Source organism: Lates calcarifer, unplaced genomic scaffold (assembly GCF_001640805.2).
Source record: "Lates calcarifer isolate ASB-BC8 unplaced genomic scaffold, TLL_Latcal_v3 _unitig_5693_quiver_813, whole genome shotgun sequence".
NCBI classification, from domain to species: domain Eukaryota; kingdom Metazoa; phylum Chordata; class Actinopteri; family Centropomidae; genus Lates; species Lates calcarifer.
Genome location: NW_026117669.1, coordinates 15,614 through 43,211, shown reverse-complemented (window position 1 = coordinate 43,211; position 27,598 = coordinate 15,614). Strand labels below are relative to the sequence as shown.

The following is a 27,598-nucleotide window of genomic DNA, read 5'->3' as shown; positions in this document are numbered from 1 at the left end:
TATCCGAGTACTTTTACTCAAATACTGTTTCTATTCTCTGTCAGTTAATACTCCATTACATTCATCCAGCAGATGTAACAGAGTATTTTACAGTCAGGACAGTGGGTTGACAGTGGATGTATTGATGATGTATTGATGATCAGCGTCTCTCTCCTGATTGGCTGAGATCAGTTTGTTCAGGTGAGAGGAGGCGGGTCTCTCACCTGTTGATGCTTCTGTGTGTGCGGCTTGTTGTAGTTTTAGTTTGTCAGTGTGTCGCTCGCCTGACTCCACCTGCAGCGTCCACACCTGTGGCTCTCACCTGTGGTCTCACCTGTCTGAGCCCTGACACCTTAAAACTCAACATGTCCACCTGCAACAGTCCAACCACAGACAGACCAGACAGACTCTGGATCCTACATTTCCCATAATGCACCTGGACAGAGTCAGACATCTGTCGTCTGAGATGAGACAGTTTCCTCAGTCATCAAACTTCCTCAGTCAGGACCAGAACCAGAACCTGGACGAAGACCACAACCAGAACCAGAACCTGGACCAGGACCAGGACCTGGATCAGTGAACTGAAGTGAACCTGTAAAATCAGTGACCTGCTCTTTTAATCAGACTCTGCAGCTCCACCTGTCGCTCGGAGCTGCAGCAGGTCAAAGGTTTAAATATGCAAACACAGGTGATCAGTGATGTCATACAGGTGAGCAGAGGCCTGCAGCCAGACACCTGTTCCTGCAGGTGAGGAGGAGGAGGAGGAGGAGGAGGAAGGAGGAGGAGGAGGAGGAGGATGATTCAGGTCTCACTCTGACACCTGGACGTACCTGCAGGATTTATGACATCACAGCTGGTTTAGAGCCAATCAGAGACTGACACAGTGTGATGTGAAAAAACATCTGCTTCCTCCAGATGTTTGACTGACATTTTTATTTTATAATATTTATTTTATTTATTTATTTTAATTATATTTTTAATATAACGTTTATAATTTAATATTGTAAAATCATTATTTTACATTAGAACATTTATATATTATACTGATATCATATTTATATTTTATATAATTTAATATTATAAAATAAGTTTTTTATAGATTCAGATTCTGGATTCAGAGAATTATTGAAAATAAAAACTCATCAGACACAAAATAGAATATTTAATAAAATGTTAATTATGAAAAACACCCATGAAATTAAATGAAAAGAGAAATTAACAGAGATAAACAAACAAAATAAAAACAGAAGAAAAGAAAATAAATCTAATGATCTGTGACCGCTCTGAGTTATCTCAGGACCGTTTGTGGGGTCGCGACCCTCATGTTGAGAGGCGGTGATCTGTGTGTGTGTGTGTGTGTGTGTGTGTGTGTGTGTGTGTAGAGACCTGGCTGTGATCCAGAGAAAGGACCAATCAGAGCTGAGTGTGTGTGTGTCAGGAAGTATCGGCCTCTCTCTCTCTCTCTCTCTCTCTCTCTTTATTCTTCTTTTTACTTTGACTCGGTTTTTTTCCCGCGCTGGATTTAACACCACAGAAGAAGAGAAGCTCAGATTAATAATCTGAGGAACACCTGCCGACACCTGAGCGCCGAGCTCCGCCGAACAGACTCACCGAAACTCCGCCGGACACCTGCTTCCCCCCCCTCCTCCCTCCACCCTCCACCCGGGGACATGCGGACTGACAGAGTCCACCTGGACTGAGGCAGGAACCCGGGATAAAGGACTCTAATGGAGTCTAATGGAGTCTAATGGGAAGTAAAATCTCGCTGTAGTTTGTTGAGCGCGAGCTGAAGATGTCTGTGAACGAGCTGTACACAAAGGTGAGTGTGTGGGGGAGGGAGGGGGAGCGGGGGTGATTTACCTGTGAAACAAACACCGACCTCCACCTGGACTGACTCCGGTCAGAACTCCGTTCAACAAAACCGCGTCTGAACCAAACAGCCCGGCGACATTTCCCCAACTACACCACCCTGACCTGCACCAAACTCCGTGTTAATTCTGCGGGATTTAACGCGGTGAGTCACCTGTTCTCCAGGCTCGGCAGCAGGTGGACACTGACCACAGGTCGGGTTTTTATCGACCCGGCAGCTGAGCGGTGGATCTGATCAGAGCCGAATGATTCCGCAGGTTGGACAGAAGCTTCATGTTGAGTAGTTTGATGAGATGATTCGTTACAAGCGGCGGTTTTTTCTAAGTTGACAGAGTTTTAAACGGAGTTCGGCTCCGGGCTGAGCGGACAGGTGCAGCAGGGCTCGCGGGGGAGGAGCGTTACATCACCGGCTGGTTTCCATAACACAGCGCTGATATATAATGTATTATAAACAGACAGCAGAGGAATAGGAGGTGGATCTTTACTGTGTCAGACCCTCACACTGATTCTTCAGATTTCTTCTTGGTCTCCACCAAACCTCAGGTTTCCTTTAAATCAGTTCAGTCTCAGGTTTTATTCAGACCTTCCTCCTGTGAATCATTTCCAGTTAGAAATAAACGTGAAGGTTCATCAGATTCAGCTTTGAATTAAAGTGGTCAGACTGAAGCAGCTGCTGAGGAAACTGTTCATCACTGATTTACAGGGAATCACATCTGTGGTGAGTTCATGGTGTGGTTTACAGAAGCAGAGTTTAGTGTTCAGGTGTCAGTGATGAACCTGCAGTGTTCACCTGTCAGTGTCTGAGTCTGTCACCTGGCTTTATAAAGAGCTGATCAGGAGCTGAGCCCGATCAATACGTTTGACTGTAGCAGCTCTGTGGAGTCTGTGACTCTCTGTGACATCATCAGAGTGCGACTGCTGGTCTCTCTGGATCCAGGTGTTTGAGTTGTGTGTGTGTGTGTGTGTGGTGTGTGTGTGGAGTGAGGATAACTCCTGGGTCACTGATTTAACTTCCAGCAGAATTTATCTGATGAACACAAACTGTGACCAGAGGAAACTGGTTTCTGTGACGGGTTCAGTCTGGTTCTGGTTCAGTCTGGTTCTGGTTCAGTGATGTTTCCAGTCAGAACAGATCTGATCTCACGTCATTAACACAGAGCTAACACAGACTTTACAGCAGCGATCAATAACCATCAATAATCATCTGTTTGTTTCTCAGCTGTTTGTTTAATTAAGGGGGGGGGGGGTTCCTCCATATGTTGTTCAGATTATACAGATTACAGTGAATCTGTCTGAGTCAGTAAAACTGATGGAGTCCTCCTCCTGGACTCTGTAGTCCACATCGTTAAGTAGGGCCTCTTAAATCCTCCTCACCCTCTGTCAGACTGAATAATCCCGGGGTGCAGGGTCCTGCAGCTCCATCTGGTCTGAGACTCAGCTGAGTCATGGAGTTGTTTGAGTCCAGGTCTGGGGTGTGTGTGTGTGTTTGTGTGTGTACAGGTGTGTGTGTGTGTGTGTGTGTGTGTGTGTGTGTGTGTACAGGTGTGTGTGTGTGTGTGTGTTGCTGCAGGACGGAGCAACAGGTGACGTAACAGGTGGATCTTTGTGGGTCAAAGTTCCTCGACAGTTGTTCCTGTGGGACACACCCAGAGTTCACCTGAGGTGATGTCATCATGCTGACACGTCAGTGGGCAGAGCCTCCACCTGTGTGCAGGTGTGCAGCTCAGAATGGAACCTGAGAGGCAGACGTATCAGGTGTCTGATGCTCAGAGACCGAGACAGAGAAACAGCCTGTAAACACCAGGCAGTAAACAACAACATGTAAACATCAGGCTGTAAACAATGAGCTGACGGCTCTGTCACTCACACATGTGAAACAACCTGTCCTCTGTTATTCACCACCTCCTCCTCCTCTTCCTCCTCTTCCTCTTCCTCCTCTGTCGAGGTTGGTTAAGTTGCTCTGAGTTCAGGAGGCGTTCAGGTTCTGACTGGGAGCTCAGAAATCCAGACTTCAGAGAGGAACTGGAAGGCAGCATCAGGTGGAGGTGGTAGATCTGGTTTCTCTGACTGATCCTGGTTCATCAGGACAGAGACCCTCCTCCTCTAGACCCCCCCCAAACACACACACACCTCCCCCTCCCCCTCCATCGGCCCCTCCCTGACTGACAATGCTCAGATTTAAACTTCAGGGAACATGAACAGACGCTGGGCCCCTCCCCCCCTGAAAATACATTCCAGCCAGGGAGGGGTGTGTGTGTGTGTGTGTGTGTGTGTGTGTGTGTGTGTGTGTGTGTGTGTGTGTGTGTGTGTGTGTGTGTGTCTGGGGAGGGGGGGCAGCATGCACATTAATGAGACATGAAGTTAAAGCTTCTTTTATATTTCACATCAAAACAAGTTTAAAAACTTTCAGAGTGTGTGTGTGTGTGTGTGTGTGTGTGTGCGTCCTCATTACTTCCTGCTGAGACGACACGCCGCTCAGCCATTGGACGGTTCGTGTCCCAGATAAACAGACGCTGATGGAGGTCAGGTGACCTCACAGCTGCTCTCTGATTGGCTGCTGAGCTACATGAATGAAGAGTAAAGAAAACAGTCGAGTGATCAGTTAAATTTATTTTAATGTTGCAGGTTGTTGTTCAGCTGCTCTGAGCTCAAACTGATGAAGTTACTTTTCTGTTCAGTGACTCAGTCGTTCACTGTGTCTGTGGGTTCTGGTTCTGGTTCTGGTTCTGGTTCTCCTCTGAGGTCTGAGGTGGATCTGGAGGGGGAGAGCAGCTGTGTGTTTGTTGACCTGCAGCCTGGCTCAGGTGTTACAGGTGGGACAGGTGTGTCTGGGTGTAGTTTGTAGGTGGAGGACTGGTTGTGTGCAGCAGCTGAGTTGTGGTCTTGATGGATGGGGACGTCTTCATCAGTGTCTTCATACACCTGAGACAGGTGTCTCTGACACTGAGCTCTGCTCTCATTGGTTATAAACCCGTCTGTTCCTGAGCTGATTCTCTGTGTTGAACAGAACCTGGACCTGAGTCAGAGGCAGGTTCACCTGCTGACAGCAGCTGATTCTCTGGTTGTTTATTGTTGTTGTTTATTTATTGTCTCCAGGTCTCCACTGAAAAACAGGTGGAGGACGGGAGACAGAACAAGACTCTGTAGCCTGAATCTCTGTGGTTCTCTATGGATGGATGGATGATGAATGAATGAATGAATGGTGGATGATGGATGGATGGTGCAGTGATGTGACGTGGTCACAGGTGTGTTCCTCTGGATCTCCTGATGGTGAACACTGAGCTGTGTGAAGGTGAAATGTTGAAGAGCAGCAGAGACTCAGAGCTCTGAGTTCAGATTTTAATCTGTGACAGTGAAGGTAACATGTTTTCACAGCTCAGCTCTGACAGACAAAGAGGAGGAACAGGAACACACCTGATTCCTCTGTCAGTAACAGTCAGTAACAGACTGCCCCCCCCCCACTGAGCGATGCGGCTCAGCACGACGTCACAGACGTGAAATAAACTCATGAAGAAGAGACGGATGTTGATGCTCAGGTTGTAGACGTTGACAGAGAGATCAGCTGATCTGACAATCAACAGGGGAGAACAGGTGTGTCCCCCTCAGGTCTGTCTGGTCCAGGTCTGGATGGAGACCAGAGACCAGAGGTGCTGTGTCGCCATCTTGTTGTTGTCATAGAAACAGTTGTTGTTGTGTGGATTTCCTCTGGTTCTCAGTTCATTTAAATCACAACAGGTGAAGAGTGAAACTGTCACTTTAAGGTAGGAACAGGTGCAGGTCATGTGACCTCCTGTCTGCCTCACAGTGAACCTGTGTGTCTCTATGGAAATCACTCTGCTCTCAGTGAAGCTGATTTGCATTAAAGTTGAAGCAGTGACGTCAGGAGACGTTTTCTCTTCAGGTTTCTGATGACTCACCTGAACCTGAGGGGAACATGCAGGTGAACACGCAGGTGAGAGCAGGTGCTGCTTCCTCCTTCCTGCTGGAGGAGGAAGTCAGAGCTGGTCAGAAACTAAAGGTTCAGTCTGTCCTAGTTTTGATTTGGGAACTAAAGTCAGAGTCCTTCAGGTCTGTATGAATCTGTGAGGGTCTGAGGTTCAGGACTCTGCTGGTCCTGGTCCTGTCTCTTCTTTATATCAGACCTGAGTCCTGTTTCAGACTCTGGATCCACAGTATCAGGCCTCACAGTCCACATCACTTCTCCTCAGGTTGAGCTGATCAAACAAACATCCTGACGAACGTGTTAATGAGCTGATGATCTGTCGACGATCAAACATGGCCGCTGACAGGAAGTGACGACTGCACCATGTGACCACGATGGTCGTTGAAACATCCTCCGTCTGCTTCACAAACTTCACTTACAAATGAACCTTTCACTCTTGTTACGCCGCCATCATCACAGTCAACATGTCCGCCGTCCTCTGCCGCCATTTTGACATCATGTTGGTTCCTCCTCCTCTGCTGTGTAACCAAGATGGCGGCTGTTAACGCTGTGTTAAAGCTGTGTGTGTGTGTGTGTGTGTGTGTTGTTTCCTGTGTGACTGTGCTGACCCTGATCCTGGTCTGACCTGATGTCCTCTGGTTTCAGTTCACCCGGGTCTGGATCCCGGACCCTGAGGATGTGTGGAGAGCTGCAGAGATCAGCAGAGACTATAAGGAGGGAGAGCCGGTTCTCCACCTCAAACTGGAGGATGAGACGGTATTTAACATCCAACACACACACTGTACACACACTGACACACAACAACAACACACTCATGTCGACATGTTCTCAGTGTTAGAGAGTGACGCTCGTCCTCTTCTGTTCCTCTGGTTTCATGATGTTTGCTGAAGCAAAAACTTCATCATTCACTCTTTCCCTCTGTGGGAGGAGACGTTTTCAGGTCTGAGTGTTTGTTTACAGTCTGCAGCCGAGAGGAGGAGGCTTCATGGTGTGTTCAAATATTTAAAGGATATTTTACCAGAAACATCTCTGTATATCACTACCACACACTAACAGATGGAGGCAGTGGTATTCCAGCAGCTCCCAGTTAAATCCCTGTTTTTGTCAATGGAGTCTGGTAGAGATATACAGATGATGTTTCTCTGTCTCTGTAGGAATCCTATCATCATGTTGTCAGAGAGAATAATAATCTGAGTCTGTCAGAGACAGAAACAGGAACCGTAATGGACTCAGCACCTGTACAGAGTCTCACCTGTCCAGGCTCTGAGGATGTTGGACACCACAGTGTGTCATGTTTTATTACAGTGTGGTGTGAGAGCAGACGCTGACTTCTCTAATCTGAGTCTGTGCTCAGCTGCTTCCTGCTCCCTGTTAAATAAAAGATATGAAGTCACAGTGAAGCCGATCAGAACTAACAGGTGTATTGATTATGTATTGATTATGTATTGATGGTGTGGTCGTGTCTCAGCCTCTGGAGTATCCTATTGGTCCGAAGAGTAACCCCCTCCCTTTCCTGCGTAACCCTGACATCCTGGTGGGGGAGAACGACCTCACTGCTCTCAGTTACCTGCATGAACCTGCCGTCCTGCACAACCTCAGAGTTCGCTTCCTGGAGTCCAACCACATCTACACCTACTGCGGTCAGTCCCTGCTGATTATTGATTATTGATCTGAGCTCAGGTCTGTTTCAGTTCAGCTCTGTGTGGAGCTTCATTCACCTGTGATTAGTGTTTATTTCTGATCAGCTGCAGATGTTTCGTTCTGCTGAAGTATTGACGTACTTTAACGTGAAGCCTCAGTTTGTGTTTGCTGTTTGAGTCTCGTGAAGCTGAAGTGTCCTGTGTCTCCTCAGGCATCGTCCTGGTCGCCATCAACCCGTACGAGCAGCTGCAGATTTATGGAGAGGAGGTCATCAACGCCTACAGCGGTCAGAACATGGGGGACATGGACCCTCACATCTTCGCTGTGGCTGAGGAGGCTTATAAACAGATGGCCAGGTCAGCAGGCTCACACACACATCAATACACCACTGATCAATACACCACTGATCAATATGTCAGTGATCAGGTCCAGATGTGAGGGTGGTGTGTTTCCTGTGGAGGTGGATACCGTATTTTCCGGACTATAAGTCACACTGGAGTATAAGTCACATTTTTGGGGGGAAATTTATTTGATAAAATCCAACACCAAGAACAGACATTTCATCGTGAAAGGCAATTTAAAATAAAAATAGAATAGAGAACAACAGGCTGAATAGGTGTACGGTATGCTAACGTAACACATTCAGCTAACGTTAAAACCAGCTCCAGAACTAACAAACTAACACCTGGGAACAGGTGAAATCTACCTGTTGTTTGTGCTGTTTGACAACCTTCAGTTTCATGTCCTGAGATTGAGTGAATCTGTGAAGGTGTTATATTATCTTCTAACTTCTAAAATCAGGCTGATGTAACTGTTTTACCTTCAACCCTTCAGAATCAGAATCAGTGTGACAGAGGAAGTTCCAGAGAATGACTGAACTGTAAATCCTGTAAGAGTTCATCTCCAATATCCAACTAACTTTAGAGATCATGGGTAATATACCAATGAACCAATGAAGCCACTGAACTGCTCTGACTCAGAACAACAACAGCTGCTGAACATTACACTGAGACGGTCGCTGCAGTTTCTCTGCTGAGATTTGAAAGTTCTATATTTATCATGAAGCAGCTGCAGTGTTACATCACAGCAGGTGAGCCCAGGTAACGTCTTTGTCTCTGTTAGAAACCCTGTGTTGTGTGTTTCTGCAGAGACGAGAGGAATCAGTCGATCATCGTCAGCGGAGAATCAGGAGCAGGAAAGACGGTTTCTGCAAAGTACGCCATGAGGTTCTTCGCCACCGTGGGAGGTTCAGCTAACGACACCAACGTGGAGGAGAAGGTTCTGGCCTCCAGTCCCATCATGGAGGTGGGTGGTGTGCTGTGTGGTGTACTCAGGGTCAGGGGTCGGGGTTGTGGTCAGGGGTCAGGGGTCAGGTTAACAGTCCCTCCTGTTCTTCCTCAGGCGATCGGAAACGCAAAAACCACTCGGAACGACAACAGCAGTCGCTTCGGGAAGTACATCCAGATCGGTTTCAGCCGACACTACCACATCATCGGGGCCAACATGAGGACCTACCTGCTGGAGAAGTCCAGGGTGGTTTTCCAGGTCAGGGTCTGATGGTTCAGGATGATGTGGATTCAGACTGCAGAGGTTTTCTCTCGGTTTAATCTGTGTCTGTGTTCCAGGCTGAAGACGAGAGGAATTATCACATCTTCTATCAACTCTGTGCCTCCGCCTCGCTGCCAGAGTTCAAAGACCTGAGCCTCAGTAAGTCTGATCCCTCTGGGTCTGTTAAACACCTGGGTCTGGGTCTGCAGTGGTCTCAGTCATTCCTGTTGTGTGATTGGTTCTGGTCTGTGTCTCTCAGCCACTGCAGAGGACTTCACCTACACGTCTTTAGGGGAGAACATCTTCATTGAGGGCGTGAACGACGCTGAGGACTTTGAGAAGACCAGAGAGGCCTTCACTCTGCTGGGTGAGGACAGATCCTTTGAAACCAGGACCTGACGTCCATCAGGTCTATCAGGTCTGAGGGTCTGAGGGTCTGAGGACAGGACTGTGACCTCTGACCCTCTGTTTCCTCCGGTCGCTCAGAGCTGATTTATACTGAATGATTCTATTCAGTTTGTTTCATTAATGTGTCGACTCATTAAACTGAGCAGGTGTGTGTGTGTGTGTGTGTGTGTGTGTGTGTGTGTGTGTGTGTCTCAGGTATAAAGGAGAGCAGTCAGATCAACATCTTCAGAGTCATCGCCTCCATCCTTCACCTGGGAAACATTGAGATCTGTCCTGAGAGAGACGGAGAGTCCTGTCACGTCTCGGTACGTCTCCTCCGTCAGCAACGCTCCCACCGAGCTCTCGGCCTCCGTCCTCTAACAGCAGCTGTGTGTGTTTCAGAGAGACGACCTCCACCTGAAGCACTTCTGCCGGCTGCTGGGGGTGGAGCTGCAGCAGATGGAGCACTGGCTCTGTCACAGGAAGCTGGCCACCGCCTCCGAGACCTACGTCAAGACCATGTCCAGCAAACAGGCGGCCAACGCCCGCGACGCCCTCGCCAAACACATCTACGCCCGCATGTTCGACTGGATCGTGGAGCACATCAACATGTCGCTGCAGACGTCCTCCAAACAGCACTCCTTCATCGGGGTCCTGGACATCTACGGGTACGAAGAACCCACCTTCCTGTTTCCATGAATAACCTGAACTCCACCTTCAGCAGATGCAGCAGGACGGTTGGTCTCTTCAGACAGAACCAGGATTCTGAATCTGTCCTAAGTTCAGTTTCCTGTTTGTCTCTGAACAGACCAACATCAGAGTCACAGAGGAAACCTGCTTTTATCTCTCTCACCTGTACACCATCAGTAGCTTTGGCTCTGGAGTAGAACCTCAGAAACCAGGTGTACTTGGTAAATCAGTGATATTTATCTAACAAATAAACCAGAAATAAAAAAAGACTTAAACAAACTGTAGTTCATCTAATCTAAATGACAACAATGAAAGTAAAACCTCAGTGTCTTTTCTCTCTCCACTGTAAAAGGTTTGTCGTTCTGGAAAAAGATCAGTTTATATTTGTCAGTGTGTGGTCTGTGGAGTCCTAATAGGGACCCTCATGGACCCTGGAGGACCAGGTCTAGGGTTATCTCAGGTTAAGATGTGGGTGTGTCTGACTGTCTGCAGGTTCGAGACGTTCGAGTTGAACAGTTTTGAGCAGTTCTGCATCAACTACGCCAACGAGAAGCTTCAGCAGCAGTTTAACTCTGTGAGTCTGGACTCTTCTGAACCCGTCCTATGATCAGACCGGTCTGAGGGTTTAAACCTGAACCTGACTCTGCTTCTGTCTCCTCAGCATGTGTTTAAACTGGAGCAGGAGGAGTACATGAAGGAGCAGATCCCCTGGACTCTGATTGACTTCTACGACAACCAGCCCTGTATAGACCTGATCGAGGCTCGGCTCGGGATCCTGGACCTGCTGGACGAGGAGTGTAAAGTAAGACCATCAGCAGGTTCTGTCCCGGGGTCTGGATCAGTTCTAAACATCAGTGATACCTCGTATAAACCAGAGCTGAATACACTCAGTGATCAGCCGGTCTGTGATGAATCCTCCTCCAGAGATGAAGACCGTGTTCACTGACTGAGAGCTCTGACAGTCATTTAATCACCTGTGCAGGTGATGAGGAGGAAGCAGCTCTGACCTGATCAGTGTTTGTGTTTTTATCTGCATGAATCAGCAGATCAGTGAGGACTCAGTCTCTGAGCAGATCATTTATTCATCCTCCTGATCATCAGAGGATCAGGCTGCTGTTCAGGTGGCCTGATTTCAGCTTTGATTTCCTGCCTTGGTTCTTATATAACCTGTGTGTTGTTGTTGTTGTTGTTGTTGTTGTTGTGTTCCAGGTGCCGAAGGGAACAGATCAGAACTGGGCCCAGAAACTCTACAAGCAGCACGGCAGCAGCGCTCACTTCCAGAAACCTCGTATGTCCAACACCTCCTTCATCATCATACACTTTGCTGACAAGGTGAGACACATACACACACACACACACACAGAGGAGAGTCAGTTCCTGATCCTGGACTGTGTTTAGACCTGATCTGGATCACTTCCTGTCCTCAGACCTCAGACAGGAAGTGTGTGATGTTGAGTTTTCTGTCCTCTGCTCAGGTGGAGTATCAGTGTGAAGGGTTTCTGGAGAAGAACAGAGACACCGTCTACGAGGAGCAGATCAACATCCTGAAGGCCAGTCAGGTAAGAACCAAGACCACAGTCAGAACCAGGACCAGAACCAGGACCACAGGAGAGTCACTTCCTCCTCTCACACATTTCAAAATAAAGCTCCTGTCTGTAGTTGTGATCAGACGTCCTCAGGGTTCAGAGATGTTCCAGCTCTGATGAACCTGATCTGTGTGGAGCTGATGAACTGTGTGAACACAGCTGATCTCAGATCATTAACCAGAGGATTCACAGAGATGAGGACAGGATGAAGTTCATGTGCAGTGAGTGAAAGCTCCTGAAGCTGAGGTTTTATAACAAACATCCACCTGCAGCTGAGGAGCAGAGGTTCCTCTGACGGACAGCAGGAGGCAGCAGCGAGCTGTTCCACCTCCTCAGTCAGCCTCTGTCTCCTGCAGGAGGAGGAGCAGGAGGAGGAGCAGGAGGAGCAGGAGGTCTCTGAGCTCCTTTATTATCACAGTCTGAACCCTGAGGCAAAGACCTGAACCTCCAACAGAAAACAGGAAATAATGAATTACTAAAGTAATCGTATGTGTGGCTCTGCAGGTTCATCACTGTGTGCAGCTGTTTCTGTGTTGTTGTTGTTATGAACCTTATTCACCTTCTTCTCTGTCTGTGTTTGTGGATTGTATCAAACAGGTTTAGTCCAGGTGTATTCTCAGACTCTCAGATGTAGTGAACTGTGATTCAGAGCAGAGTATTTCTTCGTCTTCAGAGAGTTTGACCACAGAGATCAATATAATCATGGAGCTGTTGGTGTCAGTTTGATGTCAGGATTAAACCTGAACGCTGTTTCCTCCTCAGTTTCAGCTCGTAGCAGATCTGTTTCATGACAAAGACGACCCTCCGCCCTCTAAGAGCTCCAGAGTGAACGTGCGAGCGGCGAAGTCGGTTCCTAAAGTCCCGAACAAAGATCACAGGAAGACAGTGGGACACCAGGTCAGCTGGTCTCTGCAGGACTCTGTTAAAACCTCTCTGTCTGTGTCAGCTTCACTCATGTGTCTGTCTGGTCCAGTTCCGCAGCTCCCTGCACCTCCTCATGGAGACTCTGAACGCCACCACCCCCCACTACGTCCGCTGCATCAAACCCAACGACTACAAAGAGGCCTTCTCGTGAGTACACCACGTCACTTCCTCTGCAGGACGAAGGGTCTGAGCTCAGGGTGGACCCTGACCGGACCCTCTCTCCTGCTCCTCCTGTCTCACTCTCACTGTCAAATTAAAGCAGGTTCACTTTGACTCCACCATGAACTGATGAGAATCAGCAGTCAGAGGTCAAAGGTCACTGTGGCTGTTTGTAACTCATGAGTTCACACACTGATCATCTCAAACTGACCTGGTCAGTGGAGATGAACAAACATCAGCTAATCAGATGATTATCGTCTGATTTATCAGTTTAAGATTTTGTTTATTACACAAACAACAAACAACAACAACAACAACAACAACAGGATTTCCTCAGGATGAAGACGAAGGTGAAGAGTCAGTTTACAGAACAGAACAGAACCTGGAACTGATCTGTGTTTAAAGCACTGATCAGTCAGGTCATGTTGATCTCTGCAGTCAGTCAGTCAGTCAGTCAGTCAGTCAGTCAGTCAGTCAGTCAGTCAGACAGACAGACAGACAGACAGACAGACAGACAGACAGACAGACAGAGCAGGAGTTTGTGTCCAGGTCTCTGATAAACAGAGGAGGTTTTCTCCTGGCAGATTAGATGACGGTCACATGCTGCTCACTCAGCTCTCAGCTCTCAGCTGCTTCACTCAGCTTCACACTGACTGTGTAGGTGTGGACACGTCCTGCAGCTGAGGACGAGATGCCGAGGAGAAAGCTGAGGTAGGACGTGATGTTGAGGCTGCAGCCGGACGCCGCGCTCTGACCGGACTCAGGTGGTTTCACTGTGTTTCCTGTTGCAGGTTCGACTCGAGGCGAGCGGTGCAGCAGCTCAGAGCCTGTGGAGTCCTGGAGACGATCCGGATCAGTGCTGCTGGGTACCCGTCCAGGTGAGTCTCACCTGTTAGATGTGTTTGGACCTGACGGAGCTGCTGTGGTCGGTGCTGGTGCAGCAGCAGCTTCTCTCTGGATTCAGGCTGTTTTCTCCCTGAGGATCAGCAGCTCTGTGAAATCTAATAATCTGAGAGTGAGACGAGGAAACAGCGTCAGTCACGGATCTTATGTAACTGTGGGTTTAAAGCAGAGATCATTATCAGAATCACTTCATCTGCTGATTCCTCCGCTGCATGAACAGGTTCAGCTTAAACATCTGCTCTGAGATCAGCTTCTAGATTTATTATAAACCATTTCCTGGGTTTTTCTGCCTTAGATCAGATGTGTCAGCAGAGCAGCCACAGACCAGTTCCTCAGTGAGTCTGAGCTCAGGTTGTTCAGGTGGTTTCTGGTCAGACTGGTTTGTCTCTGTGTTGTGTTCACGGTTTGAAGAACTGAACAATCAGTGATGGATGTTTAGTTGTGCTGTTCTGAGCTCGATGCTCCACCTGTTGATCTCTGATAAAGAGGTTTAGTTTCTTTTTTATTCATATTGTTTTTTTACAAACACACAAAACAACAAACAGGATGTGGATTCTCTCGTCTCTAGAAAACATGTCTCTGACGAACAGTGTCCAGGTCTCTGTTCCTCTGGTGCTTCTGCCTCAGCTCCTCCTGACACTGTATCTGCTGCCACGTTAAAGTTCCTCAGAACTGTTGGACTGCAGGACAAAACCAGAACACATGAGACTGATCAACACTCACTGTCCCAACATGGCTGAACATGAGGATCTCTCCTGATCCAGAGTCTGAACCGATCCAGAGTCTGAACTGATTCAGAGTCTGAACTGATCCAGAGTCTGAACTGATCCAGAGTTTGTGAACTGATCCAGAGTCTGAACTGATCCAGAGTCTGAACTGATCCAGAGTCTGAACTGATCCAGAGTCTGTGAACTGATCCAGAGTCTGAACTGATCCAGAGTCTGAACTGATCCAGAGTCTGAACTGATCCAGAGTTTGTGAACTGATCCAGAGTCTGAACCGATCCAGAGTCTGTGAACTGATCCAGAGTCTGAACCGATCCAGAGTCTGACCTGATATAAACCTGTGTTCTGTCTGCAGGTGGACGTATCCAGACTTCTTCAACAGGTACCGAGTGTTGATGAAGAAATCTGACATGATGTCATCAGACAAGAAGCTGGTCTGTAAAAACCTGCTGGAGACTCTGATCAAGGTGAGAACACCTGGACCTGGATCTGTGGTCTGTGGTCTGAGGTCTGAGGTCCACTCTCTCACTGTGAGTCTCTGGTTGTGACTCTGAGGTTTCTCTCTCGTGTCTCAGGAACCCGACATGTTCCAGTTCGGGAAAACGAAGATCTTCTTCCGGGCGGGGCAGGTGGCGTACCTGGAGAAGCTCCGGACCGACAAGTTCCGCGCAGCCTGCATCAAGATCCAGACGACGGTGAGAGGCTGGCTCCAGAGAGTCCGGTACCGCAAGATCCGCAAGTCCGCCATCACCCTGCAGAGATACGGCCGAGGATACCTGGCCCGCAGGTGAGTTCACGTCCGCTCTGACAACACAGGTGAGAGCAGGTGAGATAGGTGTCAGCTCTGTTAGAAACCCTGCAGGGCTCAGCAGATGTTCACATTATTAAACCTGTGTCCTCCATCATGGTTTGACTTCTTCTTCTATGGTGTCAGAGTGTGTTGACCACCTGTCGTTGTTGTCGTCCAGGTACTGCTGAGTACCTGCGTCTGACCCGAGCCGCCCTCATCTGTCAGAAACAGTACCGCATGGTGAGAGATCGACGGGCGTACCTGAGAGTGAGACAGGCTGTGGTCACCATCCAGGCCTACACCAGAGGGATGTTCACCCGCAGGATCTACTGGGAGGTACAGAGAGAACACCTTTACCTGCACATACCTGCACACCTTAACTCAGGTTTCATCTGAGGAGCGTCTGTGGACAGAAACATCTCCATTCAGGTTTAATCAGCTCAGGTTTTATATTCCTCCAGATCATCACAGGTAAACATCAGGTCAAACTTCTCCTTCAGGTCATAACCTGAGTCAGTTTAAACATTTCAGAGGAGGATTCAGCTGTTTTCTCCTGATGCAGCTGAATCCTCCTCTGACTCCAACAGCCTGAACCTCCGCTCTTTGTTTTTATATTATTCCAGTGGTTTCCTGTTGTTGAATTTCTGCTCAAGCTGATGAAAGTCACGTTTGTCCTGCAGAGGCTGAAAACTTTATTTGTCCTCCATCATCTGCTGCCTCTGATGAGGACAGGCTCTGTGCTGTTGGTGACGCTGAATTGGAGACAAAGTGTTTCCAATTGAAGGTGGAATGTGATCAGGCGGACAGTGAACGTCTCTCTCTCTCTCCTTCAGTTCCTCCTCCACCACAAAGCCATGATCATCCAGAGGAGCGTGCGCGGCTGGCTGCAGAGGAGGAAGTTCAGACGGGCCAGAAACGCCGCCATCATCATCCAGTGTGCGTTCAGACGCCTGCGAGCAAAACGCCAACTCAAACAGCTGAAGATCGAAGCTCGGTCGGCAGAACACCTGAAGAAGCTCAACACGGGGATGGAGAACAAGATCGTCCAGCTGCAGAGGAAGATGGACGACCAGGTACACACTGACACACACTGATACACAACTAATACACACTGATACACAACTAATACACACTGATACACACTGATACACACCTAATACACACTGATACACACTGATACACACTGATACACACCTAATACACACTGATACACACTGATACACAACTAATACACACTGATACACACTGATACACACTGATACACACTGATACACACTAATACACACTGATACACACTGATACACACTGATACACACTGATACACACTAATACACACTGATACACACTGATACACACCTAATACACACTGATACACACTGATACACAACTAATACACACTGATACACACTGATACACACTAATACACACTGATACACACTGATACACACTGATACACACTGATACACACCTAATACACACTGATACACACTGATACACAACTAATACACACTGACACACACTGATACACACCTGATACACACTGATACACACCTAATACACACTGATACACAACTAATACACACTGACACACACTGATACACACTGATACACACCTAATACACACTGACACACACTGATACACACTGATACACACTGATACACACTGATACACACCTAATACACACTGATACACAACTAATACACACTGATACACACCTAATACACACTGACACACACTGATACACACTGATACACAGTGTGTTACAAACTACTCTCTGTCCCTCTGTCTGTCTCTCTCTCTCTCTGTCTCTCTCTGTCTCTCTCTGTCTCTCTCTCTCTCTCTGTGTCTCTCTCTCTCTCTCTCTCTCTCTCTGTCTCTCTCTCTCTCTCTCTCTCTCTCTCTCTGTCTCTCTCTCTCTCTCCTCTCTCTGTCTCTGTCCCTCTGTCCCTCTCTCTGTCTGTCCTCTGCCTCAGTCTAAAGAATACAAAGCTCAGAACGAGCAGCTGCAGATGGTCAATGCCAGTCTGGGCTCGGAGGTGACCAAACTGCAGAAGCAGCTGGAGGTGATCCGGGGTCAGCAGGGTGACGGAGGTCAGCTGACGTCTCTGCAGGACGAGCTGGAGAGGCTGAGGGAGGAGCTGCAGGAGGCGCAGGCCGAGAGGAAGAGGATGGAGGAGGAGCACAGCACCGAGAAACTCAGCCTCCAACAGGTGAGGAGGAGGAGGTGAAGAAGGAGTGTGTGTGTGTGTGTGTGTGTGTGTGTGTGTGAATCCTCAGTTGTTTCCTGTGTGTGATTCAGAGGGTGGAGGAGCTGGAGAGAGAAAACTCTCTGCTGAAGAGCGAGAAAGAAGAAATGAACCAGAGGATCCTTCAACAGTCGAAGAGCTCAGAGGGTAAGACCTGATCCTGGGGGAGGAGGGGGGAGTCAGGTTTTGTTTGGGATCAGAGCTGAGCTGTGGTCGTCTCTCTCTCTCAGCAGACGGCGGCGGAGCGTCTCAGAGGGAGGAGTCTCTCCAGAGTGAGCTGGACGCTGAGAGGCAGCGATACCAGAACCTGCTCAAAGAGTTCTCCAGACTGGAGCAGAGATACGACAACCTGAAGGAGGAGCTGTCTCTGAGCAAGGTCAGCCTCCGTCACCTCCGTCACCTCCGTCACACTCAGCCTGATGCTCTGCTGTCGTATAGATTCACTCCTACAGATCAGAGATCAGTGAACAGACTCAGAGCTGCTGCAGCAGAGAGAGTTTATTTCTCCTTTAACATGATCAGGATCAGATTCACTCTGATGCAGTTTGAAGGATCAGGACTGAAATCATCAGGAAACTTTAAAGATTCAGTGACTTCAGTTTATATTTCAGTATAAACCTCAGGTCAACGACACTCAGACCTTCTGAAGAAGAGGAGACAGTGATCAATAATCAATAATCAGTGTGGAGATGTGAGTCAACTAGGTGTGTAGAACATTCAGAGGATCAGAGTACTGAGGTTTAATGTTTCAGTTCAGATTTAACACAAACAGATTCTGGTGCTCAAAGGTCAGAACAGGTTCCTGCCTGATGAACAGTAACTGGACCAGAGGAGGTGACTGTGGTTTGTAAAGAGCAGCTGATGAACAGACCAGTGACTAAACTAGAACTTCAACATTTGCAGGTTCAGCAGGTGAACTTCTCTGCAAACGTTAGAGTCAGTTCATGAGTTTAAATCGGATCTGACAGCAGCTGCTTTACTTTAACCTCAGCGTTTTAACGCCGACTGTTTCCCATCATCCTCCAGTTCCAGCCCGGCCACAGGAGGAACCCGTCCAATCAGAGCAGCCTGGAGTCGGACTCCAACTACCCGTCTGTCTCCACCTCAGAGGTCGGAGACACTGAGGACTCCATCCAGCTGGTGGAGGTGAGAAACTGGTCTGAACAGTTTAACCTGAGGTTCATTAGTCTGTGAGGCAGGAGGTGGTGTTCCTGCTCTAACTCTGCTGTGGTGGTGGTGGTGGTGTAGGAGATGGGGGTGGAGAAGGCAGCGATGGACATCAGTCTGTTCATGAAGCTGCAGAAACGTGTCAGAGAGCTGGAGCAGGAGAGGAAGAGGCTGCAGATCAGCGTGGACAAGATGGAGGAGCTCGCCAAGCGCAGGGTGACGACTCTTTCCTCTCATCTGAGTCTGACTGAAGGTCTGAGGCTGAGTTAAACTGTGCTGTTTCCCTCCTCAGGGCTCAGAGGCCAAGAGTCCCACCTCCGAACAGGACACTGCAGATCTGGCCTACAACAGCCTCAAGGTACAAAACTCACACTTTACCAACATCTGCATCTGCTCAGCTCAGAGCTGAAGAGGAGGGAATGCTGGGTAATGACAGGTGAAGCTCACTGTGAGCAGATCTCACAGGGTCTCGGACAGGTGACAGGATGAATCATCTGTCACAGGTTAACTCAGAAACAAACAACAAGTCAGCACCTGTGTAGATATGAAACTAGTTTAAGGTGATTACACTCTGAACATGTTGTCGATCACGTTTCTGCCACAGATCCTGTGAATGTTCCACTCTGGAGCTTTAAGGAACATGTAGCTGAAGACAGTTGAACTAGAGTTGCAGGTTTCTGAAGGATTTCCTCTAAAGCAGCATCAGTGTAGATGTGACAGCAGGTCTGGACCCAGTGATGTGAACATGTGGTCTGACTCTGCAGAGACAGGAGCTGGAGTCAGAGAACAAGAAACTGAAGAACGACCTGAACGAGCTGAGGAAGACGGTGGCCGAGCGGGCGTCTCAGAACAGCTCGTCCAACGAGCTGCAGGACGGATACAACCTGCTGCTGAGTCAGCTCAAAGCCGCCAATGAGGAGCTGGACGCCCGCAAGGAGGAAGTCCTGATCCTCAGGACTCAGATCCTCAGCACGGCCCAGCTGCAGGAGAAGAACCAGCACATAGTGAGTCCACAGCTGGTCCACTGTCCTGCAGCAGAACCTGGACCTGATCCTGGGTTAACTCTGTGTTTGTTGTGTTTGAGCAGGAGAGTAATAATGTTCCTGAGGTGAACGACAGTAAAGAGCCTGTGGACAAAGACGAGGCTCTGAAGGCCTATCACGGACTGACTGAGTCCAAGAAGTAAGTGACTCTGTCCTTTCATGTTTGTGGCGATCAGCAGATCTGAGAACAGTGTCTGAGCTGTGTGTCCTGTCGTCCTCTGTGATGTCTCCCCCTGCTGGTGTGTGATGGTCTCTGCAGCCTCTGTGTTAAAGTTTCACCTCTAGAAGAGGTCTCATCACAGAAACCTCCTGTCTCACCTGTTCTGCAGCTCCTCTAACTCCTCTGTTAGTGAGTGTTTAAGATCAGGATTCCTGAGACAGGAAGTGTCTGTGATCCGACCTCTGCTGATCGGACCAACAGGAAGAACTGTGGTGCTGCTTCCTCTCACTCTGCTGTTTCCTCTCTTCTCTCTCTCTCTGCCTCGTGGACACCAGTAAGCAGCAGGACTGGTGTTACCTGAATGAAGACGGGGAGCTGGGTTTGGCTTATCAGGGCCTCAAACAAGTGGCCAGGTCTCTGTGTGTTCGATTCCTCTGTTTCCAGACTGTGTCTGAATGTAACGAGCAGCTCATGACTTTAACTCGTGACTCAGTTCATTCTCTTCACAAAGCAATAGTCTGTGTGTGAACCATGGCGCTGTGTGTGTGTGTGTGTGTGTGTGTGTGTGTGTGTGTGTGCGTGTGTGTGTGTGTGTGTGTGTGCAGTGAAGGTTGTTTACATGTTGACAGACCATGAGACTGAAGGTTTCCATCAAGAACAAACTAATACTATAACACCACATCAAAGCGTAGACCTGTCAGTAACAGAGTTAAACTGTAGTTATCAGATTATTGAACATGATAGTTCAGGGATCAATCAGCTGATGATTGATTTTAAAGGTTGATCGACACAAGAATCCACACAAATCTATATTTGATGCTGTATCATTCTTTTATGACCCCAGGGTCTGGATTTGATTCAGGTCTTTGGGTCCAGAACTGGAGGTTTGTTAGCTGGATTCAGGTCGAGGCTGTTTCACCACAATTCCACCTTAAAACAGGACGTTAAGACACTGAACCCCTGTCAGTCCATTTGTCTGTTCTCTGATGGTCTGATGGTCTGATGCTACTCGTAAATGTTCAGTGACTAACGACCTTCCTCCTCCTCCTGGTTCTGGTCCTCCTCCTCCTGGTCCTGGTCTTGTCAGGCTGTTGGAGGCCCAGCTGCAGACTCAGTCCAGACAACACAAAGACGAACTAGAGGCTCTTCACACTCAGATCGAGCTGCTGAAGGACGACATCGAGAAGAAGCAGGAGATCCTCAACTACACCATGTCCCTGTCTCCTGAGGCTCAGGTGGAGTACAGCGTCCAGCAGGAGATCACCCGGCTCACCAACGACAACCTGGTCAGAAAACACACACCTCACACACTCTGATAGACTCTGACGGACTCTGATAGACTCTGACGGACTCTGATAGACTCTGAGGGACTCTGATAGACTCTGACGGACTCTGACAGACTCTGATAGACTCTGATAGACTCTGACAGACTCTGATATTCACTATGTGATGACGTCAGTGTGTTTCCTGTCTGAAGGACCTCAAGGAGCTGGTGGAGAAACTGGAGAAGAACGAGAGGAAGCTGAAGAAGCAGCTGAGGATCTACATGAAGAAAGTCCAGGAGTTAGAAGGTGACAGGAGAACATCAAACAGGAACCTGTTCAGTATCAGAGTCTCTGACTAAAGGTGACTGACGTCTCTGTGTGTTTCAGCCTCTCAGGCTGCAGCCGTCACCGGCAGGTCCAGACCTGAGCTCAGCCGGCAGGTCACCGTCCAGAGGAAGGAGAAGGACTTTGAGGGGATGTTGGAGTACTACAAGGAGGACGAGGCCCTGCTCATCAAGACCCTGATCACTGGTAAGACTGGGTCTGATCCCAGGTCAGACTGATCCCAGGTCAGACTCTGTTATTAATCAGAGTCAGAGCTGTTTGTTGAACAGTTCAGTCACCTGTCGTCTCAGCTGTAAAAACCCTGTGTGGTTGTGTTGTCTTTGTGGGAACATGTTTCCAGGTGTGACTCAGTCAGAGACAGATTTACTGAACCTGCTGTAGTTTATCTGACTGCACTGAAGTCCTGTTAAATCAGATCTGATGCTGGTGAAGAGATGAGAAGGTGATCTGTGAGGAAATGTTAGTTCAGAATCCATCAGACGAGTTGTGATTGAATGAGTCATGAAAAATCAGAGATTAAAACACACAGATGTATTCAGACCAAACACTACATTATATTTATATTTCACAGGCAACACAGGACACTGAATGTAATGAATAAAATATTTTTTGTTGATATACTTGGACAACTCCAAAAACAGTGTATCTGAGTTCTGGTCATGTATAACTAAGGAAATTGGTACAATATTAAAGAATGAGATCTGGACCACTTTCTATTGAGGCTGCCCTCTGAAAATCTAATTATAGATGTAAGAAGTTCTGAGCTGCTGAAAAAGCTTCTTTTTCTGGCCAGAAATGTCTGTAAGTTACTGAGGTTCATGACAAACCTGTAACTCAGTGTTTAAGGACAGCGTCAGGTTGGAAATGTGTTGGAAATGTTTCCAGACGTGAAGCCCAGCACGGTGTCGGCGACCGTCCCCTGCCTCCCGGCTTACATCCTCTTCATGTGCATCCGCCACGCCGACTATATCAACGACGACCAGAAGGTGGAGTCTCTTCTCACCTCCACCATCAACGCCATCAAGAAGGTCCTGAAGGTGAGACCGGGTCCTCGGCTCCTCCACCTGTCTGATCTCAGGTGTGTTCAGGTGTTTGAACTCTGGTTTCTTCTTCTCTGACAGAAAAACAACGATGACTTTGAGATGACGTCGTTCTGGTTGGCCAACACCAGCCGCCTGCTGCACTGTCTGAAGCAGTACAGCGGAGACGAGGTCAGATGCTCCGCCGTTCACCGGCGTCACTTCCTGTTTGTTCAGGGTTCAGGACGCGACTCTGACGTGTCGTGTTGTTTCAGGTGTTTATGACTCAGAACACGGCCAAACAGAACGAACACTGTCTGAAGAACTTCGACCTGGCCGAGTACCGACAGGTGCTGAGCGACCTCTCCATCCAGATCTACCAGCAGCTCATTAAGGTGGCGGAGGGCATCATCCAGCCCATGATAGGTGAGTCACAGTTCACTCTGTCACCCTGTGGTTCATGTGTTCACCACGTCCTCAGACCAAACAGATCAGGGAGCACCCTGACAACTTCTCTGTTTGTATCTGAGCACTGAGCTGACGTAAACCGGTCGCTATAGCAACATCACTTCTCCACAACATACAACAACATCCGTCTCTATGACAACAACAAGATGGAGGACGCCGTGGTCGGAGTGTTAGTTCTGGATTTCATGATGATGATAGAGTTAAAGCTGGACTTCACTCAGTCTGAGAGTTTACATGTTTTTAGCTTTGTTTTTTTTAGTTAAAAAAAAGTCCCTGAACGCACCATCCTAAGATCTATGATCGCTCCCTGTTCTTACACAGACACAATAAATAACAGGCGGGTTCTGCAACTGTTCTTAGAACCATGAAACAGTTCCTCTGGTCTGAAAACAGCTTCTGTCTATGAATCATGTTAAACTCTCAGTTCATCAGGTCCTGGAATAGATCCTCCTTCATGATAGTTGTAGACGTTGTACAGAAACAGTCGACCTGATTTCATTATTAAACACCTCAGTGTTTCATCTGTAGGTTCAGATCAGGAGCTTTTCTCCTCAGAGGTCTTCTCCTCTACAAACAAACAGAGCAGCTGATTAAAACTCTGAATAAAACAGTTTGTGTCAGATCAGAGTTAGAACGTTAGAAGAAGAGACAGAGACTTGAAAGAAGACTGTGTTTCTATTATTCTGTCCACCCCCCGTCTGTCAGTGAGGACAGGCTACAGCACTTCAACAGCAGCTACATCCTCCAACTCTGAAACTGTCTGAGCACCTTTAAACCTTCATGATGGGGATTATCACAGAGCTGCTGTTCCTAATAAACTGGACAGTATTTAATGTAGATATATCAGGATCTGATCAGGATCAGGGACCAGGTCTCTGAGAGTGAACGCAGCTGTCAGAATAACAAACACTGACGCTCTGAGCCAATAAAACCACAGAGACACAGAACGAACCTGCAGACAGTTTCACTTCGTCATCATCTGATCCACAGTTTGTGTTTCAGTCACTTTCCAGACGAAGCTGATCCACGGTGACGTCCTCTCTGTGGACTCAGATCAGGACCGATGTGAGGAACAGCTGCTGACACACAGACTGTGTCAGGATCATGTAGAATAAAATATCAAAGTCAGAACAGTGATAAATATCAGATCATGAGGATTCAGGAGGTCCAGAGGTAAAACGACTGTGGAGTAATGTCAGAGTGAAACAGTGAATGTTGTTTGATAATGTGTTAAAGTCGTTGAATCACCTCTCACACAGATGAATTATCTGTCTCAGGGTATTTCCTCAGTTTGACTTGTTATCAGTCTGGGACTTTTCTCCTGTCGCTCTGACTCATTTCACCGTCCAATGATTCACCGTCTCTCCGCTCAGCGTGTACAGCAGTTACCACGGCAACCACAGCACGCCACTGGATAGAACTCCTCCTCAGACGTCCGTGGGTTAAACAGACTGAGCAGAGGTGATAACAGGTGTAGAAATCCCCTCTGAGCTGCTGCAGGATCGTCGTCAGTAGAAAGGTCACGTCGCTCTGCAGAGCTCAGATCAGACTCAGACCATGACCTGGACGGTGAGCTTCTGATCTGTCCTGAGTTTCTCCTGAAGGACTCAGCGTGTCTCTGTCTCTGTGTCCAGTGTCGGCCATGTTGGAGAGCGAGAGCATCCCCAGCCTGGCGGGCGTGAAGCCGATGGGCTACAGGAACCGATCGTCCAGCATGGACACGGACGCCGGCGGCCCCACCAGCTACACCCTGGAGGCCCTGATCAGACAGCTGGGCCAGTTCCACGGCACCATGAGGGACCACGGTCTGGACCCAGAGATCGTGGGTCAGGTGGTCCGACAGCTGTTCCACTGCATCAACGCCGTCACCCTCAACAACCTGCTGCTGCGCAAAGACGTCTGCTCCTGGAGCACCGGCATGCAGCTCAGGTACAACCCCCAGATCCTGCACAGGAGGATCAGGTCCTGGTCCTGGTCCTGGTTTGGTGCTCAGCTTGTTGTGACTGTAACTGTGTGTGTTCAGGTACAACACCAGTCAGATGGAGGAGTGGCTGAGAGGAAACAACCTGTATCAGAGTAAAGCTGCAGCCACGCTGGAGCCGATCATTCAGGCCGCTCAGCTGCTGCAGGTCAAGAAGAAGACGTCTCAGGACGCAGAGGCCATCTGCTCGCTCTGCACCGCCCTCACCATGCAACAGGTCCGCCCACATCACCTGATCAATAACACATCACCCGATCAATAATACATCACCTGATCACCTGATCAATAACATGAGATCATACTGATGTGTCGTCTCCTGCAGATTGTGAAGATCCTGAACCTCTACACGCCTCTGAACGAGTTTGAGGAAAGAGTCACTGTGTCCTTCATCAGAAACATCCAGGTAAGACTCTCAGGTGCTCAGGTGTTCAGAGTCCTGACAGATCCAGACCAGCTGTGGAGGTGATGGTCTCAGTCTGGACTAAGTCAAATCCAGAGTGATGGTGTCTGTGACGCAGGCTGATGCGTCAGTGTCGTCTGATCTGGTCACCTGATTTGATAAACAAATCTGATTGGCCTGAAGGTCTGAGTCCTCACTGGTGGCCCCTGGTGGCTGCAGGGTTTACTACACCCCACCACTGACAGCCGAACAGGGTGGAGGTGATGGAGTCCGTTACCTGCTCAGTAAGGATGGGTGACGAGGATTTAAAATCTTATCCCAGTATTTTCTGGTGTTTATAGAGATAACAATATAAAACGATAAAAAACAACCATCCATCAGCAGATTTCTGTCTGTAAGTGAGAGCACTCAGTCCCCAGAGCCTCTAGAAAGAAATGTGTTTGGATTGGATGTGTGACCATTCTCTGTAAACTTTGAATATTAAAGTCTTTGTTTAGCGATGAACTCCACCTTCCTCCATGTTTGTTCTTGTTCTGTGAGCTGAGCTCTGCAACACAAATACACCATCAACTAGGTTTTATCGTTATTATCATCAGACGACTCATTCTTATCGTGGGGAGTTTTTTCCCGGTATATCACTGATCCCTCCACCGCAGGCTGATGACGTCTGTTAATGAACAGAACCAGTTTCCATTCGTCTCACTGTATCCTGGAGGATCTACAGTGTTAGAGGAGTGTACCTAATAAAGTGGTCACTGAGTCTCACTGACGTCTCAGGTCTGTTCTGGTCTGTTCTGGTCTGTCTAACCTCGGTGTGTCTCCGTGTCCAGAACCGGCTCCAGGAGAGGAACGATCCTCCTCAGCTCCTGGTCGACACCAAACACACCTTCCCTGTCCTCTTCCCCTACACCCCCTCCGCCCTGAGCCTGGAGACGCTGCACATCCCCGCCTCCCTCGGCCTCGACTTCCTCATCAGAGTCTGACGTCTCCACGAGATCCACTACAGACCTGCTTTTAATCGGACCACTGAGTAGACTGACTCTAACATCAGCCTGAACCTTGGACCAGCTCTAAAACCTTTAGTCAACATATTCCTTCACTAACTCAGCAGGTCTCTGAGGTTCATCCTCCACATTCCTCAGAGTAACCCAGCAGAGAGGGTCGGGTCCAGCTTCAGTGTCTGTCCTGGAGGATGAAGGTCAGTGTGAAGAGTCAGAAAGGTCAGGGAGAGAAATCAGTCTCTGTGACCAACACGTTTCAGGATCCACAAACAACAACAAACAAGACTCACAAACAAACCTAATCAGTAACATGAATGATTCCTCTCTTCTGATGTCGAATCACCTGACACATGTTGTGTTCAGGTGCTGCTGGAAAACATCCGGCGGTCTGACTGTTTATTCGGTTCAACAGAACAGAAAAGTTTTGACAAATTGTCCTTCAGTGGCTTTACAGCTCCTGTCCTGACATCAACAGTTTTACCATGAATGTCACAGGTTTGTAGTTTTTAATTGTGTTTGTGACAGAAACTTAGTGAGCAGCTGCAGGACTCTGTGTTAGCACCAAAATATCAAACCACAGAATTTAAACATGTTCATTCAAGCTGCTGCTGCTGATCTGTGAACAAACCTCTCAATGTTCTTTTTATCCGTGGATCATGAAACATGAATGAGTCAGAGCGTCTGAGACTAAACTGATTAGAGGAGGTGAATAAACGAAGGAGGAGCAGGTTTAATGAGCAGGTGTGTAAAGGTTGGTTATTGATTAAAGATCAGGAAGGAGGATGTTTCCTACTAATCTAATAAACTAATCAGTGCTTTCTGCCTTCTTCTGTCTGCAGTGATCAGGTCTGTGTGGAGTTAGATTTCTACACTGATATACACTCAGTCTTTTTTTGTTTTTATATTTCTCTGGAGAATCCTCACTGTGATATTTTCTATTCCCTTGATTTTTTCTTTGTGTGATTTATAAAATCCTGTTTTGACACTAATTAATGACTAAACTCTGTCAGTCACATCATTATATCGTCACGTTCCTGATGAGACCTCGTGCATCGATGCTACGATGGTTTGAGTCTGAAAATCATTGCACTTGTAGAGAACACAAATTCTAACTCATTATGTTTAGATACAAAGTTTATCTGTTTATTCTCTTTTTATGAAGTGGAACTGTAATAAAGATGAAGTCGAGAGATATTTGAAGAGCTTCATTACAAAATGTTTTATCTTTTTGTGAGAAAATATTAGAAGTTGAATAATCACTACGTTTATGGTACAAATATCTGCTGACATCTATTTTTTCACAGGATCAAACCTCTTCAGTCTCTACATTTAAATGAACTTTAACTGTGTAAAATAGG

General features: G+C 47.9%; 1 protein-coding gene across 1 annotated transcript; it reads left to right on the top strand.

The window, feature by feature from the left end:
* Positions 1-1,392: 1,392 nt before the first annotated feature.
* On the top strand, positions 1,393-27,594 carry myo5b (myosin VB). The gene is made up of 39 exons (XM_051069037.1): positions 1,393-1,798; positions 6,437-6,547; positions 7,260-7,431; positions 7,644-7,788; positions 8,581-8,737; positions 8,834-8,977; positions 9,058-9,139; positions 9,240-9,347; positions 9,584-9,693; positions 9,770-10,035; positions 10,550-10,631; positions 10,719-10,859; positions 11,267-11,389; positions 11,533-11,616; positions 12,406-12,540; positions 12,617-12,714; positions 13,518-13,604; positions 14,710-14,821; positions 14,930-15,141; positions 15,291-15,480; positions 15,978-16,217; positions 17,119-17,355; positions 17,445-17,538; positions 17,622-17,767; positions 18,418-18,537; positions 18,640-18,774; positions 18,851-18,916; positions 19,323-19,562; positions 19,646-19,740; positions 20,849-21,047; positions 21,239-21,332; positions 21,414-21,557; positions 22,257-22,408; positions 22,493-22,582; positions 22,666-22,816; positions 24,493-24,787; positions 24,882-25,056; positions 25,162-25,242; positions 26,070-27,594. Exons 1-39 carry the CDS (start codon positions 1,772-1,774, stop codon positions 26,220-26,222), a joined length of 5,493 nt encoding a protein of 1,830 aa, XP_050924994.1. The 5' UTR covers positions 1,393-1,771; the 3' UTR covers positions 26,223-27,594.
* The last annotated feature ends 4 nt before the right edge of the window (positions 27,595-27,598 follow it).